Source organism: Phalacrocorax aristotelis, chromosome 6 (assembly GCF_949628215.1).
Source record: "Phalacrocorax aristotelis chromosome 6, bGulAri2.1, whole genome shotgun sequence".
In the NCBI taxonomy this organism is placed as follows: Eukaryota; Metazoa; Chordata; class Aves; order Suliformes; family Phalacrocoracidae; genus Phalacrocorax; species Phalacrocorax aristotelis.
Window position 1 is genome coordinate 38732969 of NC_134281.1, and position 19098 is coordinate 38752066.

At 39.6% G+C, this 19098-nt stretch overlaps 1 protein-coding gene across 1 annotated transcript in view; it reads left to right on the forward strand.

Annotated features, from left to right (window-relative positions):
* The window catches only part of SLC44A5 (solute carrier family 44 member 5), a 114140-nt gene that overhangs the window by 40906 nt on the left and 54136 nt on the right, over nt 1-19098 (forward strand). Inside the window, exon 2 of the mRNA XM_075097239.1 lies at nt 13087-13135. Coding sequence (XP_074953340.1) covers nt 13087-13135 — 49 coding nt within the window. The remainder of the gene's footprint in view (nt 1-13086; nt 13136-19098) is intronic.

Here is a 19098-nt window from a genome sequence, read left to right on the forward strand (position 1 = left end):
AATAAGTTGTAACTTGAAGGTACTGTATAGACTATAACAGTTGTTTTCTAGTGGATACTTATTAGTATAAAAAAATAACAGACAATAAGAGCCAATTTTAAATCTCTATTTGATCTTAGTTCTTAAGGGCACGTGTGAAAATCTATTAATTTTCTCCATTTTGAAGTAATTAATTGCATAGGCCCAGGTTTCCATCTCACAGAAAATTATAGTCATTATCAAAGGTCAGAGTCTACTAGAGTGCTAAATATTTAGTGGAATAAATTTTGTTAATCCTAAAAATGTATTGTAGAAGAGTATTAATAGTCTGATTTCCCCTTAACAACTTGTCCTAGAGCTGAAGGTTAACTTGCTTATTTTATGCCTTCCCTTTCATTGCAGTATCAGGCTCATTTAGTTTGTAGTAATAGTGATGGGGTTTTTGTTGTTGTCGTCCAAAAAACCAGAAGATTATTTTCAAATTCCGATGTTCACCTGCAGGAATACAGTTCCTCCTAAAAGTGGGGTCCTAGTTGTAAATGTGACCTCAGCACTTGCTGAATATGCTCAACAGGCACATTGCCAGAGGGCTGCTGAAATGGAAGAGTAGTACATGTGTAGTGTGTCAGGAACAGCTTAGTACACACCAGGAACGGAGTCTCCAAAACATGAAGAGCCAAAAAAAGGAGATAAAACTGAGGTAACTGTCTACAAAATTTGGATGTCTGAAATGTTGTTTTTGAGACACAAGCTGCATTTTAAAATGGCAAAAAAAATAAAAGGGAAAAAAAGAAGAAAGGATAGAACTTTATCTTACTGTTTTGCCTTCTGAGAACTGGATAAGTAATCACGACTGAAAAATTAAACATTAGTTACATTTGTAATTAGGGAACAACATGAGACATGATAGCTCTGTACATTTTATGTTGGACATTTTAACAACACGTTACATTAGGATTTTTGATGTCTAATTTTCACAGAGAATGTTAGCTCACTAGACAAATTCAGCTAACCAAAACCAGGCAGCCATTGGCCATTCTTAGCTTAAATCAGCAGCCATTAGAAAAGGCCTGGTATACAGAGGAGGACAGACTTCAAAACTATGCATTGCTGTTAAGGCTCTGATTACTTCAGTTTCAAGACGGCTTTTGTGAATTTGACACTGGTTTATTCAGAAGGTTGTGGGTCTGACTGTCCCCTTGCTGGCAAAGTTACTGAATGCATTTGTACAAATAAAATAGTGGCAAATAGATGATGTACACAAAGTCCAGAATAATCCGTCTTTTATTTCCTCCACCTGACATTTTTGTATATGAAAAATGTGTATAATTGTACTTCCTTTCCCAGTAGAAACAGTGCAATGGTTTAATTATTAATGGTAAATGCTGATAGATAATACCCTCCTTCTGAGCTTATGAAAGTGTTATTTTAATATTATTTTAATGATTTATAGAAAAGGTCTCAGATGCTAGGGTATTTACATGCAGCATTTTACAGCATAAGATGAACTAGAAGAGGTTGCAACGGTATGTAATGGTATAAAGCATTTGAGACTAGAGACCCAGCTAGGAGAAAAAAATCATTGGCTAGCGTCTGTCATCCTAGATCAACTGGAGTAAAGCAGTCTAGAAACATAGACCTCTGGCATTTTCTTATCCTGGGTAGGAAGCATATGATTCTCATTTCAAAACATCACCTTTTTTTGGTTAAAGCGTCATCAAAGACTGTATTTTAGGTGCTTTTTTTTCTAAAGCATGAGAATATGTTTCAAGACCAAGCATCCTTCCTAGCTAGATTAATAAGTAAAAATGTTGGGAAAATGACATATTTAACAAAACAGTTACGTCAAACATAACTTTATGATAACAGCTTGGTTTTCTCTAGAATTCACCCAGTCTTCTGGGCCCAATCTCACTTTGACAAAATGTCTCATAGAATCACATAATGTTGAGGTTGCAGAGAAGTACTCTTCCCACACACTTTTCTCCATTTTGGAAGCATCTTGGTAGCTGTCTTTGCTTGAAATTCCACGGAACTTCTGGCTGCAATAGTCCAAAAACAAGAATAAGAAATGGAAGCTGGGAGACAAAAGAACAGACGTTATTTCATCTCTGAAGAAGAATTTGGGGAAACACTGAATAAACACATTGAAATGGAAGCCTTAATGAAGCTGTGTAGGTGATCCAAACTGATGGCAAAGTTAGTTTGATGTTTAGAGAAATGTAAAACCTCCACTAACCAGCAGTATTCTTGATCACATGGCAGAATTGCAGTTCAGTGATCAATTAAGTTGTAGTATGTTAACTGTATACATTTTCAGTCACCTTTCTGTGGGTAGTTGTTTGACAACACGTATATTTCAAAATCTGCCTGCTAGCCTGTGTTATCCCTAGTATCAGAAGAATGTTAGGTGTGGACCTTTGAAATTTGATCATATCGTACTGGTCCAACAGATTTTGATGTTGTGTCTAATCTTAAGTGAACATAGACAACATGGTCCTGAGGCACCACCTCAGGAAAAAAACATTGCGCAATTCTTGGACAAACTGATGGTCAGCTGGGTGTATGATGTGTTGTCATTCACTTTGTCTTGTGGCTATGACATGGAGAACGTCATGCTTCTTCAGATACATGACTAATTAGGATAATGCAGTAGCATTAATGTTAAAGGTTTTGATTCTTAGAGCCTAATACAGCGCTTGGTTTTTTTACCATGGTGGAAGAAAAAGGTCAGCCTTCTCCACTGGACTGTTACTGACCTCAAGATTCCCTGGCAATTCTCTTTATGGTATGTACATACGTAGTGCTTATGGCCTGGACTGCTTGGGAAGCAAAGGAGTCTGTATGATGGATAAAACTGGCACAGAAGTACATAGTATTTTGGTCTTCTTGAAACCTTAAACCCTTGTCTTTCACTGTATTGTGTTTTCCCCCCACTTGTTTTATCATGTCCTTCAGTAAGACTCTGGAGGTAATACTTGGTTTGTGAGCAGTGCTGAATGCCCTCAGCTCCACTGTAGTCAATGGCAGTAATTTTTGAAACTCAGACTGAATGTGAACAGAAAATTCTGTCTTGCATGTGAAGATTTGTGCCCCTACAACTGTGTAAAGGACGCTTATGTGATGAGGTGACCTGTTTGTCTCATCTGCCACCTCCTTTTCCCTCTTCACCCATCAGTTTTGTGCAACTCATGAGCCAGTACGAGTAGTTTTAAGGCAGTACTGGATTCAAATGTCATTTGGGTTTCAACACTTTGCCTAGTTCATGAGCATGCCCTGCATGACCATTGCCTCCCTAGTCAGCCCCTTGAATATTCTGAGTGGTGGCTGTCTGCGGACAAACAACCTGAGCATAGTGGCCAGCCAGTGATCACAGTGTAATTCCAGAACACCCATTGCATATGGTTTTTGCCTTTCCAGAAAAACAGGAAATGTAGTGGAAAGCTGATGGAGAACTACAGGAGGAAAGGAATGTGTGGGCATGGAAATGAATTGGCAGAATTGTGTGGGAGTGGTTAGAGAATGTAGAAGACAGAGCATTTCAACTAGCGTCATTTGTTCTGCTGTTGAACTACAGCTTTTTTCCCCCAATCTTTCTGAAAATTCTGGAGAGGGAATGAGTTCACAGTAGTCTAATGCAGTAGCAAGTACATAGCACCACAAAAAGTTGTTCCCTTGGGTGTGTAGCTTATTGGAGAATTTGTTGCACTGTACATTAATAAAAGTTTGCGTGTTCTGGTTGCTATTTGTTAGGTTGCAGTTCCTGGTTTGTGAGTTGACCAAAAACCTGTTGCAAAATGTTTTCCTTTGAAATCTGGGTAATTGTCATATGATAGAGCAAATGGTGTTTCATTTCTAACTGGTGTTAGTAATTTTCCTCTTGCATTACTATTAGCATTGCAATCCAAGCCACCAGTTAGATCTTTTTGAAGCTTTGCATTCTGGGAATTTTTAATAAGATGATTGATAACAGTTCTTTTGACATCTAGCAGAAAACAGCTAACTTCTGTGTAAGAGCATAATAAGAAATTATTGGTTAAAACATTTAAAGGAAGGAAAAAATGTTTCTTTCATATTGGAAAGAAAGAACTTACTGGTCTGGCTGTATGTTACACATTAAATATTGGAGTAGGGACAGGATTCTTGGTTCATCCACTGTGACTACCCGAACATATATATAATTGTGTTCTTTGTGACAGTATCTGTTACAGCTGCAGAGAGTACCTTTCTGTTCATGCGTAAGGGAATGTCTTCCAGCCTACTGTTCTGCAGTGTGGGTCTGAATTTAGATCTCTTGCATCTTGAATTGGAGCAATCTATTTGTTTAGTGGGAGACAGGCACCGTCATCTCTTCTGGTATCTGTGTGTTTTTAAGGAAAGAATGCCTTGGTTTGTTTTTTGTGTGTTTTTTTTTTTTTTTTTTTTTTAATAGAAACTCCAGGGAAGGATGCAGGACTGTGAATTTTGCCCAGAATTAGCTACCCAATTACCTGTAGAGAACTGAGCTGAAGATGCACTTATTTATTCAGTGTTTTTCCACTGGCAAGTTAATCATCCCCTGCCTCAGCGTGCTGGATGCCTCTATCCTTTTTTAATAGACTTCTATTTTACTGTTGTTAGATGGCCTAAGTGACATAAAGCTGTGGATTCCACTGTAAGAACCCAGAGTCCCTCCTTAGCCCTGAACTTAATCACCTGATGTTGCCATTTCTTAAGTTATTTTATTGTCCCAAATAGCTTCTACTTGTACCATTTTGTTCACCCTAAATTAATGTTTCAAATATGAAGGCAAACATTTTACTTAGGTTTTGGATATTTACTTCATTAATTTGTAATGCTGAAGGTACCAGAGCTCTTATGTTCATGTGTGGGCACATGAAGAAACAACTAAGGAGATGTCTTTTGGCATGCAAGGTTTCCAACAAACATGACATACATAATCTAGCTTGTGATTTAACATAGGATCAAGACATTAAAACTGTAGTACAATTATTTAATGCAGTGATATTGCTAAATCACATTTCAATGTGTGGCATCCATTCACTAAGACTTTTTTGCTGACTTCTCAACTTTTAAAAGATGAACAGATTTAATTGCTCTTCTGGGGAAAAAAAATCTGTCAACATGAATGGCTAATAGGAAATAATAAAAAAAAAGCCTTCCACAACCTAATGTCAGAAAAGTTTGTCGTCTTTGGGATTTAAAAATTTAATTCAGGGTGAGTTGTATTCATCCCTTCATTAGCTTTTCTGGCTGAAGGAGCAACAAACAGAAGGGCTCATACTGTCATGATAAAAGATATTTCAAAGAAGTCTACATTTACTAATTATTTATTACATAAGACAGGAATCGTAAGTGTGCTTTTATTATAATTGAAATTTATGTGTGTACCCAGTGTATGATCTGATAACAAACAAGTTATACCTGAGTCTTTCAAAGAGGGGAAAAAAACCCTGAATGCCTGTAAACCAGGTACGAGACTTATTGGAAGAGCTGTTTTTATACTAATGTCAACCTTTTGACTTAATAGACTGCTTCTACACATTTGTGTCCTATACTAATAATGTATTTATATTATTAGGTTCAGTAGGCTGTTTCTGTATAAGGAACATTACATGTGACTTAGAATGTACCATAAGATTGCCTAAAAAAAATAATCTTTAAGTAAAATTAAATTGACTGCTACTAAACAGTAGTACATCTCAAACATTTATTTGGATTCTTTGCAAAATTAGACTGTAAACCTTGCAAAGATTAGGCTTTCATATATGTTCAGGAAGTTTATGCTTCTGAAATGGTTAGGTGAATTGTGCCAAGAACTTGCGTTATTTTGTTTTTTCCTACTCCTACCCAGAACAGAAAGGCAGAAGCATCAAAATCTTTTTGGATTTTTTTGAGAAACATCAACTGGGATGAATCTCATTCAGTCCTAATACATCCTGAGTATTTATTACCAACCTAATTTGTTGGTTTGTGAACTTGTATCTTTGAGCATTGAATTAGCAGATTGTGTACACTTGCCCTAAAGGAGGCATTACTATTGCTGAGGCATATTATAGGAATACTTTTTAATTACTTGAACATACCTATTTACTCCAGTAGAGGGAAGCAGCACATACACATACAGCTCAAACGCCTTTCTAATAACAATACTATTCTCTTAAAAAGCCACACCTATTCTAGGCACAGGCCCATGTAATTGTTGACCAAACACCAAGGAAGAAACCTGAAGAAACTAAGACTTATTAAAGTAGAAACAGCATTGTTGGCCAAATGCCATGTTAGTTAGTGTACATCTGTGTTTAGCACTGTCTGTTCAGGCCCTTCTGTTACTGTACTATAAAGAGATTTATTGAAGCAGCCTTTGACAGAGGTGCAAACTTGAGTAGGAGCACAGTAGAATTGTAATCACTTGGCTTCTCGGCTTTTCTTTCTTTTTTTTTTTTTTTTTTTTTTTTTTTTTTTTTTTTTTTTTTTTTTTTTTTTGTATTTGCCTAGGGATATCAGGAAGTGTTGGGAGGTAGTTAAGTATGAGAGTTCAGTCCATGGGTAATATTTTACAAAAGATTGGTCTATATCCTCATCATATTACTTTCATCTTCGTTTACTGGCACTGGTTATATTAAATATCTCATTTGGTAAACATTAGAACATTGCTGTTAAGCTCTGGAATAACAAAATGGGCCGTGACTTCATATCACAGGCATCGTTTGTGAATGAGATCATTCTTTGTCATTGTGTACTACACAGTGACAGGGTTGACTTAAAAACATCATTTTTGTTGTTCCTGCATGTAGTTCAGCCCTACCTGTAAAGCTATTGTAGGAATGCATATACAAGTGTATGTGTTTCTCATTACAGAATTCTGCAATCGGTGTTTTAATCATATCCCACAGAGAATGGAAATTTCATACTGGTCAGGATCACCATGCTGGGATTCTGTTCCTTTGTGGCTAAAAGGGGAGGTTGCTAGCTTTTTTTCCTTTTTAAATGGCTTCAGGCTTTCAAATTCACATACTAACTACAATGTCTTGTACTTCCATTCACCATATAGGTATTACAGTATCTCAACTAACACCACTAAGACTTTCTAGCACTAACTCTTCTGTTTTGCACTTTTGTGCTATGCAGAATTACAAAATGTACATTTTTTTATTATGAAAATAGTTTAGCAAATTACGACTACTTCTACAGATAAATGTTCCACTTGGCAAGAATGAAAATTTTATATACAGCAGATAGCTTACATTTTAGACTTAAACATGTCAGAGTAAATATTGTTTTTCCTACTTGCATGACTTGTACTCTGGGGCAGCTTGTCACATGTATAGAGGAAGAAATATTGACCGGCTGTGACATGTAAAGACTATCTTCTCTCACAGTAGCACAGGCTACGAAAGCACAATAATTACTGAGAGTGTGATACCTTATCCTCAGTTAGGAAATCATAGGTAATTTTTAAGTTGTATTGACTTCTATAAGATTATTTTACAAATGGTATTCAGGTGCAGACATTTCCCTTTCTGCTTATACTTTGTAGGTTCATACAAGCTGATAAGAGTCATTCCGCTTCATTCGTACTATCAGACTGGCTTGGACTAGGTGGGCAAGGCACTGAGTGATATCTTTCTATTCACAGAAAGGCCTGCCTACTTTGTGAATTTCCATTCTGACTGGAGAAGTCCGTGACACTCAGCTGTATTTTAAAATCCATTTAAATAGTATTTTTATATATCTCTGCTTGCTGGGGAAAGCGTGCTAGCAACACAGGAGCCCACAGCTGATATCTCATGCAACTTGCTAAAGCGATCCAGGTACAGTAATATGGATAAAGATGAAGAAAACTACTATGGGAAACACGGTAATTTACCTGCTTTCTTATGACAATTCATAAGCACCTGATCTAAAGCTCATTTATTTCAAGTGGGTTATTTCAGTTGACTTTAATAGGCTTGGATCAAGTCCCAAATGGTTTTATATAACTTCTTAAATTATCGGCAATATCCTAAATTTTTTCCAGCATGACGTTTGCATGTTTATTTAAATTGTAGATCAAAGGGAAACTATATATATATTTTTTATTTTAGATAAGTAATCTAGGTTTGTTTTTTAAAATTATTACAGTAATAAAGTGCAACAATTAAATTGATATGCTGTTTGGAGTCAGAATTGATAAATGAAATACCTTGTGAAATATTTCTTGTAATAATATTATAATTAAACATACAAAAGTTTCCCATTATAAAGCATCCTGTGAACTAGATCTGTCTCATCTGCAAAGAGTGAATATCATCTCAGTTTTTAACCTTAGTGAAAAAATGACAGTCGTTATCCCACACCTCCACTTCTTTCTTATGCCTACCAAACTCCTATAGCTTGGAATTTGCTTTCTAAATGTGTTTGGGCTTTTAGAGCTAAGGAAGTAGTTTGCTTTTACCAGGAGCTACGTGAATACTAGTAAAATAAATAATTCCCACCTCACCCTCAAAGTATCTTCTCAATTTTTAAAGAATGGCAGTAATTAAGTAGGGAATTTGATATCTTATTTGGAAAAATGGGAATGAAACGAACTGCATTTTTTCTGTTTTATGTTGTTCCATGAAATTATGATCACTGTTGCCATGTCATATGTTTTGGTAAGGAATATCCCAGTGATGCTACAGACTACTTCTGTCAGTGAATTTTAGTGTATTTTTAACATAGAATAAAGTTGCCTTTTCCTATGTAAACTGCCATATTCTGTAATGGATTTATATCAAGAGCTAAGTGATAGAGGAAAACAGTTTGAGCAGTGTTGCACTGCACCGTGCCATGATAAGCATACCTACTGCTGGCAGTTAGGAACAGTTCTTGGAAGAAGTTTGCAGTACTGCAATAATTTTACTGCAGTTAATAACTATGACTATCTCACAGCATCCCTCTGCTTGTCTGACGGAGATTAAAGTCTCCATTTGAATCAGAGCTCGTTTTCTGGAGTGCTTTGTCTGGTTTTGTTTTCTTGCCTGTTAATTAGTGGATATTAGTTTTCATTGTAGCGATACTGTGGAGTTTACCTACTACCCCTGAACGTGCTCCATAAATACATGTATCTTTTGACGCGCTTTTTCTTTGTTCCATTTCAGAAGCACATAGGTATGACATAAATGGCAAAGCCTGAGCTATTTACAATGATGGACACTCTGTTAATAATGATATTATTATGGAAAGGAGAACACTTGTGGAAACACAATATATCTTCCCCACTGGTTACATTATAAAACCATTCTGCTTAATGGAGACATTCTGGAAGCTCAGGAGATTGCCCATGTCAACAGGCTTTCTCAGTACAACACAGACTGACTGGAGAAAAATCTATAAGCAAAATATAAGTGTGTGGCTTCCCTGCTGAAAGTCTATTATGTTTTTGAAAATCTGGCTTGTTGCCATATCAAGGAGATCAGAAATCACTCCTTTCTATCTGGAAAGTAAACAATGAATAATGTGTGAGAAAAGATGAACACAAACAAGCACGTTAAATCACATTTGGGGCATGCTAGGTCTTACCTGGGTACAGCCAGCTATTTACAGCAATGTGGGGCTAGATGGACTTCAGGAGATCCATTTGGCTGTCTCTGTGCCAAGACATGGTACATTTTCCTATTCTTTTCCCAACAGGTATTTGTCTAATCCATTCTTAAAAGCTTAGGGTAAGGAAAATTCAGAAGTATGCTTGGAAAACCTGTTTCATTGTATAACTGCCCATATGTTCTGAAAGGTTTCCTAATGCCTAATCTGAACCATCTTTGCTGTAAATGATCATCTCTCTCTGATAGAGGAAGCCGAGAACAACTGATCACTGTTGTTTCTATACAGTATTTGTTTTGTGCTCCTTCCCTTAATCACAGTCATTGAAGTTTGCGTTTGTTTACTGCTTTTCGTAAACCTCTTACTGTCTTCTTTTTAATCACTCCTTCTACTCTCTCCAGTTTGTATGTTCTGAAATTCTAGTGCCAGGATCTAGAAGTAGTTTTTCACCTGAGGCCTTACATGTCCCAGGCACAAGATACAGTGACTTCACCAGTCATGCTCACACTTCTTGAATGAGTTGTGCTTCTTTTAGCAAAAACATTGCTTTACCGACTCATTCTCTGCTTGTAGTCTGCCGTAATCTTTTAGGGTTCTTCTCATCAATGTTGTTGAAAACAATTATTCTGTATGGATTTGTGAATGGAGTTTGTCTTTATAACTTTCGTCAGTTTATGAAAATTGCTTTGTATTGTTAAATTGTTTATCAAAATCCCTTTGATTCTGTCTCCGGAAGTATTTTGACACTTGTCACCTGCACAGTTTCAAAGTGTTCATTCTATTTCATTGTTCAAATTGTTAAGGAAAATATTTAATAGCTTTGGAGAAGAGGTTCATCCAGTAGTGGGGCTGAGCTAACTACCAACATTCAGGAGAGAACTTAGGGTCTTAATGGATGATTCAGCAGAAGTGTTTGCTCCCCAAAGCAAGTAGACTGTAAGAAAGAATTACTAGGAATGGACTGAGATCAAATAGAAAAAGTCATTATATGATTGTATAAATCACAGCCAATTTGTGATGAATATCCTGTGCAGGTCTGGCCCTTCCTTTTCCAGGGATACACAGTAGCACTGAAAAAGGTACAGAAAAGGAATATAAGCATGACCAGTATGTAGGAGAAACAATTGAACAGACTAGGACTCTTGAAGATAGACAAATAAAGAAGAATATAATAACTAGTAAATTATTAGTAGCATGCCATGCTTCCATACAGGTATGAGCTGACTGATGGCAAGGTTAAAACAGACAAAGGGAGGTAGTACTTCAATGTTACATTAACCTATAGTACTCCATGATGTAGGGCATTGCAGATTGTTAAAGCGTATGCAAGTTAAATAGAGATTTATGAAATGAATGAGAAAGAAATTCACCCACAACTATTAAATACAAAGTCACTACCTTTTGTTCAGAAAAGTGCAGTTGCAAATCTCTGTAATCTCAATTTTAGGGAAATACCACTATGTTTGCCTTGATTTTGCATTTCTCCTCAGGTTTTCACTGTGTCCCCTTGTTAGATACAGGGTATGGGTTCAGTGGATCTTTCTTGTGATCTGGTGTGACTGTTCTTACATGCTGAACTTGGGTGCTGTATGAGTAATGAACAAAGGCTCACTTCAGTATGCCTTATGGCCAGAACTTGTCAATAGGGAGTAATGTTACAGACTGAATAGTTCTGGAGGTAAATGATTTTGTAGAAATACTTATTTTGTAGAAATTGCTGTACAAAAAGGTTCTTCAAAATACAGGTTTTGGCTGAGCATTAGGTGTTGTGTATGGTACACTTGCTTTCTGGACCATGGTGGGTTCCCACAGTACCTGTCTAAAAGCATAACTTAGATCTTCCGCTCCCCAGCATTGCTGCCACACATCACTCCTCCAAAGTTTTAGCTTTCCCAGTCTCTTCTGTGTTAAAATATATTTGTTTTAGGAGGTTGGTAAGGTGGACCTGAACACCTCAGATGAAGGGCAAATAGAATTTTATTATCTGCTGTGTTTATTGTACTGGTTGGTATGTATTTTGATAAGGTTTTTCTGATATAAACCAAGAACACAGTCTGGTATTTAGTTAATAAGTAAATTCTGCTTTTGAGAAGTTGCTGAATTCTTCTCTAATTGAAGAAAATAAGTATTTTTTTCTGTGGGCGGGAGAAAGCTTAGGCTGGTAACACCCTTTAATACCAGGTATATTCAGAAGAGGAGATCCTTAAGAAGGCAGTGAGAAAGCACTCTGAAACAGTAATTTGTAATTTAGCATTGACATTTGAATGAAGAAGTAATTTTTCATTGCACAAAGTTTGGTTCAGTAAATCTCCATAATTACTGAACTTAAAAAAACATCGCATAAAGCTGAATAGCTGCTTCAAAAGGAAAAATCAAAATCCTGGTCTGTTGAATGAAGGACTGCTTCTTTCTCTTTATACAGTAGCTTGAAACTTGAAAATTTAAATTCTGTCAGAAATTTTGGTTACTCTTTCCCAAGTGAAATCATACTGTGATTCATCTTATTCAACTCCACATTTGAAGAACAGATTGGAGGGTTAGTATTTGGCAGTTTCTTAATATAGTTTGTGTATGTGTAGAGTGAACCCATTGGAACTATGCTAACCTAGATAGCCACGTGAAAAAAAATGTATCATATTGGACTCCTTCCATCTGTAAACGCTGGCCAGATGTTACTGCCTGTTTCTAGGGGGGACCTGACTTGACCTTCTAGTTGTTCTGACTCATATAAAGCAACACCATGTTCAGGGATGTATGCATAACCAACTTTAAAACCGGCTCTGCTTCCTACACTGGGATATATGGTGGGTTCATCCACTTGAGAATTAGAGAAGATATTTGAAACACATGCTCTTCTGCCTGCTTTGTGGTGCTGCGCCTCATCTCTGGCTTTGGAGAGGCTAGTGCAGTTACACTAACTGTGCAGGGTAGTGTGGAGCAAGGTCAGCCCTGAATTTCTGCAGTCTCCAGCCATGCTTTGTCATCTGATAAGCCCAATGGAAAAAGGGCAAACCTGCAACACTATGTCTGTAAAGTCCTGTAACCAAAGCAGTGGGAAGTAAGCATAACTGCAAGGCTGTAAGTATAACATTAAGTGCAGACATTACTCCAAACTCTTAAAGAAATATCAGAAGGGTTTAGCCTGTAGCTCCAGAGAGGAAGGTTCATTCACTTGCTGCCAAACATACTTAGCATGTGACTGTGAGACATAATCCTTATCTCTCAAATATCAGCAACTTTCTACTATGAACACTGTGTGTAGGTGTAGTGATAGGATGTACATTAAAGGTAATTTATCATGTGGTAAATGTGAGGCCCTCAAAGTTTTTAAGCTAGAAGCAAAAACCTTTGATCTTGTCTACAAAAACTAGGCAGTTGTATTGGTGAATTACTGATATTGTGCCAGCATGAAATGATTTTAACAGAACTTATTGGATATGAATATATGGAAGGTGTTCTTCAAAGACGGCTGTTAACAACCCCCTCTCTATAGATTTTACTTTAATAAGGACGTATTTTTATACTGTTTTATTTTAAATGCAGGTGAACCAAGGAAATTTGACCCAAAGTTCAGAGGACCTATTCATAACAGGTAAATAACTTAACTCATTCTATTTATCTCTTTTGGTTTTGCAGTGACAGGGGATAAAAAAATTTTGTTAACAGAACTTGTGAATTTGATTCTGCAATTCTTTTAAATCCAGAAATCAATCCTTTCCACCCTTGAGGATGTATAATTACTGGGGAATATTTGACTGTGTGCTCTTAAATTCTTTTAATCTGAATGCCAATTCTGTATGCCTCGTATTGGCTAGTACCTGCTGTCTTACCATGTGCTGATATAAGTAGGACCACATGCTGGAGCATGTCCAGAGAAGGACAACAAAGCTGGTGAAGGGTCTGGAAAACAAGCCTTATGAGGAGAGTTGAGGGAACTGGGCTTGTTTAGCCTGGAGAAAAGGAGGCTGAGGGGAGACCTTATCGCTCTCTACAACTACCTGAAAGGAGATTGTAGTGAGGTGGGTGTTGGTTTCTTCTCCCAAGTAACAAGTGATAGGATGAGAGGAAATGGCTTCAAACTGTGTCAGGGGAGGTTTAGATTGGATATTAGGGAAAATTTCTTTACTGAAAAAATGGTCACGCATTGGCACAGGCTGCTCAGATAGGTGGTGGAGTCACCATCCCTGGGGGTGTTCAAAAAGCATGTAGATGTGGCGCTTCAGGGCATGGTTTAGGAGACCTGGTGGTGTTGGGTTGACGGTTGGACTTGTTGATCCTAGAGGTCTTTTCCAACTTTAATGATTCTGTGATTCTATGACTCTATGATTTGAGGTGGTGTTATGTTCTGGGGTGCCACTGCCATGTGATGCTGTCTGTCTCATTTCCATAGAGCACAGGACTGGAACCCTGGCACACGCTGTTCCTCAGTTTGCAGCTGGTTTTCCTGCTCTCGTAGTTACCTTACCAAGGGATTTATTTAGTTCTCTCAAAAGTATGGCCTGGGTGTGCACCATTACCTTTGTACTGCGGCTGGCCAAGAGAGTAAACCCCTGGCAGAAAATAGGTAGTGCTTGAACAGTGACAGCAGTAAAGTACTGTCAGTGATGTGACTGGCTGCTGGAGTGACTCAGTCCTCAAACCCTTACTTGAGTCAGTAGTTTTTACATGCATGAAGAGTGTCTCTGAAGTGAGTGAGACTACCTATTGCACTGTGGGCTGCAGAGCTGGATCCTAAAATATTGCAATTTAATGTTATTTTTGAGCAGTCCATTACTGTGCCTTTCCCTTATGTGCATGAGGAGTGGTAGAACTGGTGATGGTACGCCAGGAGGACTTCTCTTGTTTTCACTGTTACTGTGTGATACAGTTAGTAAAAACTGGTTTTGTTCTGTGCCTTGCTGTTACATCTGTGGAGTTGCTGTGACAGCTTCTGCAATTCCAGGTGTGTGTATATATATGTGCGATTCTAATTGTACATTCCACAGCAGCATCCTAAAACCACAACCAAATGAATACAACGCAACACTACTATGCCACATATGTTCAGTGCATTTTATAATGCTTTGGTGAGATAATATTGTTCGAAACAATATAAAAAAAGATCAGTTCCCTAAACATTATGGGTATGGCTTCATTGTATGGTAGACCATAAGGCAGTGGTAGCTGCACTGATGCTTATTAAGCATACTTTGCAATGAAGCACACTTGGATTTACATTCAACCTGCCGTTACTGCAAGATACCTGAATAACTTGCCTGACCTTTTGGAGTCATCAGCGCAGCACTGAGCATTACACTATGGACATGTCCTTGAAGTAGTTTAAGATTATTATTAATTTTTTTTAAAGACAGTGAATGAACTGGGTTTTTTAAAATTAATTTTTCCAATTGCTAAGATTAAATGATTAAGAAACCACAGTCTTTCAAGCAACTAAAGACTACCTAGTTCCTATGAACAAAATGTCTTCTCAGAAGATACTCCAAAGACCTCAACAGAAGGATAATGGGCATCTTCCCTGAATTTGTTTCTGACTTTGGGGTTTCCCAGTTTTCTGCAGGAGAAGAGATAATAGGAAGCTGAAAGCACACATTTTTTGTCCAGACAAATGAGTGCTAGTAATGAATATGTGGGTGGGGACAGAGCTGTTTGTATGCCTTGCCATAACTGGCATAACGCTGTGTACAGTGTGAGTGGGGAAACGCCCATCTTTGCTTTCTGCTGATAAAATAATTTGTCCTGCTCTTGATTTCATTGTTAGTTTTCATTGGTCATGGAAAAAGTTTGTCTTCATTTTTGAAAAATGGAGACAATGGGTTTCTAGGGAGATAGGCTGCGAAGTCTACATATCTGCATTGAAAGGTGTAGGAAAAGGTCACATCCCATCATCGTGACTGCTGAAGCTGATGCAGTTTTGGAGATGCTATAGAGTAGAAATTATGTTTTGAAGTTGTTGAGTACCAAGCTATCCCCCAAACCACTAAAAGCCTGAAAAACAGAAAGCCAAGTCTTAATAATGGTGTATTAATGTCTATTAAAGAATGGATTACTCCCACATTGTTTGTCAGATGGGTCCTTTGCAAGGAGATTCAGTTATTTGAACTTTTTTTTTTTTAAATAGAACAGAGCTGTTTTCAGTGGTTAAAGTGTTGAAAAATGGTGGGTAAAAGGAGTGTTCAACAAGGCAATGTGTATAGTGCTTTGCTAGTACTATCATTCTCAAGGGGGTTGTGTGTGGAGTTTGGTATATTTCATGCAAACATCTTTTTATTAAAAAGAATTAAAATGCAATGGCTGTGTTGATTGACTCTGAGCCAACCAACACATGAAAATCCAAACTGATGTTATCAAGATGATGTTTTTTATTGGTATGACTACACACTGCAGTCCTTTCAGTCTTTTCAATTCTTATTTTGCACTGCTCAAGACTGTCTCTGTTCTCCATAGAAACATTAGTGTACAGTGGAAATATGTGTTGAAAAAGTGGATTGTATCTAACCTAAAAGTAGTTCTGAAACATACTACTTCGTTACAAAGCCTCCTGCCAGAACAATCTGGCTTGACTTCACTTCACTTAGTAGTCAGTGCTGCAGACGAAAACATGTCTGTTACCTCTTAGAATCATAGATTGTCCTGAGCTGGGAGGGACCTGCAAGGATTATTGAGTCCAACTACTGTGCCTGCATAGGACAATCCCGAAATTCACACCATGTGTCTGAGGATGTTGTCCAAATGCTTCTTCAATATTGTCAGGCTTTGTGCCGTGACTACCTCCCTGGGGAGCCTGTTCCAGTGCTCCACCACACTCTGGGTGAAGAACCTTATCCAAATATCCAACCTAAACTTCCCCTGGCAAGCTTCCTGCCATTCCCTTGGGTCCTGTCATTGGTCACCAGAGAGAAGAGATCAGCGCCTGCCCTTCCTCCTCCCCTTGTGAGGAAGCTGCAGGCTACAATAAGGTCTCCCTTCAGTCTCCTCTTCTCCAGGCTGAACAAACCAAGTGACTTTAGCGGCTCATACAGCTTCCCCTCTAAACCCTTCACCAACTTCATGACCCTCCTCTGGATACTCTGTAGTAGCTTTGTATCCTTAATATACTGTGGCACCCAAAACTGCACACAGCACTTGAAGTGAGCCTGCACCAGTGCAGAGTACAGAGGGACAGTTGCCTCCCTTGACAAGCTGCAATGCAGGGCTTGATGTACCTGAGGACAAAGATGGCCCTCTTGGCTGCCAGGGCACATTGTTGGCTCATGTTCAAGTTGCCGTTGACCAGAACCCCCAGGTGCTTCTCTGTGGAGCTGCTCTCCAGCGTCTCATTCCCCAGTCTGTATGTACATCCAGGGTTGCTGTAGCCCAGGTGCAAAATCCAGCACTTGCCCTTGTTAAACATCATACGGTTGGTGGTTGCCTAACTCTCTAATTTGTCCAGATCTCTTTGCAGGACCTCTCTGCCCTCGAGAGTGTCAACAGCTCCTCCCAATTTTGTGTCATCAGCAAGCTTAATTAGCATTCCTTCCAGTCCTGCATCCAAGTAATTTATGAAGACATTAAAGAGTACTGACCCTAAAATGGATCCCTGCGGATCCCCACTAGTGCCTGGCCGCCAGCCCGATGTAACCCCATTTACTCTGACCCTTTGAGCCTGACCCATCAGCCAATTGCTCACCCAGTGCATTATGTGTTTATCCAGCTGTACGCTGGACATTTTGTGCAGGATACTGTGAGAGACAGTATCAAAAGCTTTACTGAAATCCAAAAAGATTACATCAACTGGCTTCCCTTCGTTAGCTAGGTGGGTGAGTGTCGTGGTTTAGCCGGCAGCTCAGCCCCACACAGCCGCTCGCTCACTCCCCCACCGGTAGATGGGGGAGAGAATCAGAAGGGTATCGCTCGTGGGTTGGGATAAGAACAGTTTAATAATTAAAATTGAAAGAAACAACAGTAGAAATGCAATGTAAAGGAGAACAACGAGAGGCGCAAAGCCCCGGGGGGCGGGGGGTGGGAAGGGAGGGGAGAGGGGGAACAAACCGCCGAAACGAACCGCACGCGCCGCAGTCGCCCGCCGACCCGATGCCGCGCCGCCTCCCCGCTGCCACTGCCCCCCCTCAATATATTGGTCATGGTGTCACATGGTATGGAATGAACCTACCATTGGCCGGTCGGGGTCAGCCGCCCCCACCATGGCCCTGCCCCTCCCAGCCCCCCCCGCCACGCGGCAGAGCGCGGGAAGCTGGAAAGGTAGCTGACCCCCACAGTGAGGAGAATTAACCCCTTCTCAGCCAAAACCAGCACATTCTCCACCCCTTATTCCATACTATTTACACCATGCCCAGGTCCCATATGATGCAATACAACCGTACCAACCACCACCCCTCCCCTTCCCATCCTTTAACATAATACACAGACATCATTCCCTTAGTTCATGGACCTTCCTTGTAAAATGTCCATTAAAATGTCCATTGAGTTCACCCAGTCTATGACTCTGGGCTCCATCTGTTGTATCAGTCTTTCCGGGTGGGAGAGATGGTGTGTGGCGTTGGGTTGCTGCATACCGAGTCAGTCATCGTTCCATCACTGCTGCACGGCTTGTTTCATAGTTGATCTTCCATGGGTTGGGAGGCTCGTACTCTGATATCATTGATACAACACAGAGGTGACACACAGTATTATATAGCAGTTCACATTGTGCCATTCAGTTCATTGACTGTTTTCACCCAAAATCAAATCCCCTTGAGGCACACATTGGATTTCTCCATCCTCCCGCATCACCCACCAAGTGCACCCAGGTCCTCGATCAAAAGCAATCCCACGAATGGGTTTGCCTTTGCCAGAGGCAGGAAGAACCCAGACTGTTTTGCCCAGCATACTTTTTGTGTGCACTACAGGGACTCTATCCCCTTCCACAGTATGTAGGATTTCTGACTGGGCAGGGCCAGCTCGGTTGGCAGATCCCCTCGTGTTGACTAACCACGTGGCTTTTGCTAAATGTGTATCCCAGTGCTTGAATGTTCCACCCCCCATTGCTCTCAGTGTAGTTTTTAACAGTCCATTGTACCATTCAATTTTCCCAGAGGCTGGTGCGTGATAGGGGATGTGATACACCCACTTAATGCCATGCTCTTTGGCCCAGGTGTCTATGAGGCTATTTCGGAAATGAGTCCCGTTGTCTGACTCAATTCTCTCTGGGGTGCCATGTCGCCACAGGACTTGTTTCTCAAGACCCAGCATAGTGTTCCGGGCAGTGGCGTGGGGGACAGGATATGTTTCCAGCCAGCCAGTCGTCGTTTCTACCATTGTAAGCACATGGCGCTTGCCTTGGCGGGTCTGTGGGAGTGTGATATAGTCAATTTGCCAGGCCTCCCCATATTTATATTTCAGCCATCATCCCCCACACCACAGAGGCTTTACCCGCTTCGCTTGCTTGATTGCAGCGCATGTGTCACATTCATGGATAACCTGTGCAATAACATCCATGGTCAAGTCCACCCCTCGATCACGAGCCCACCTGTATGTTGCATCTCTCCCTTGATGGCCTGAGGTGTCATGGGCCCACCG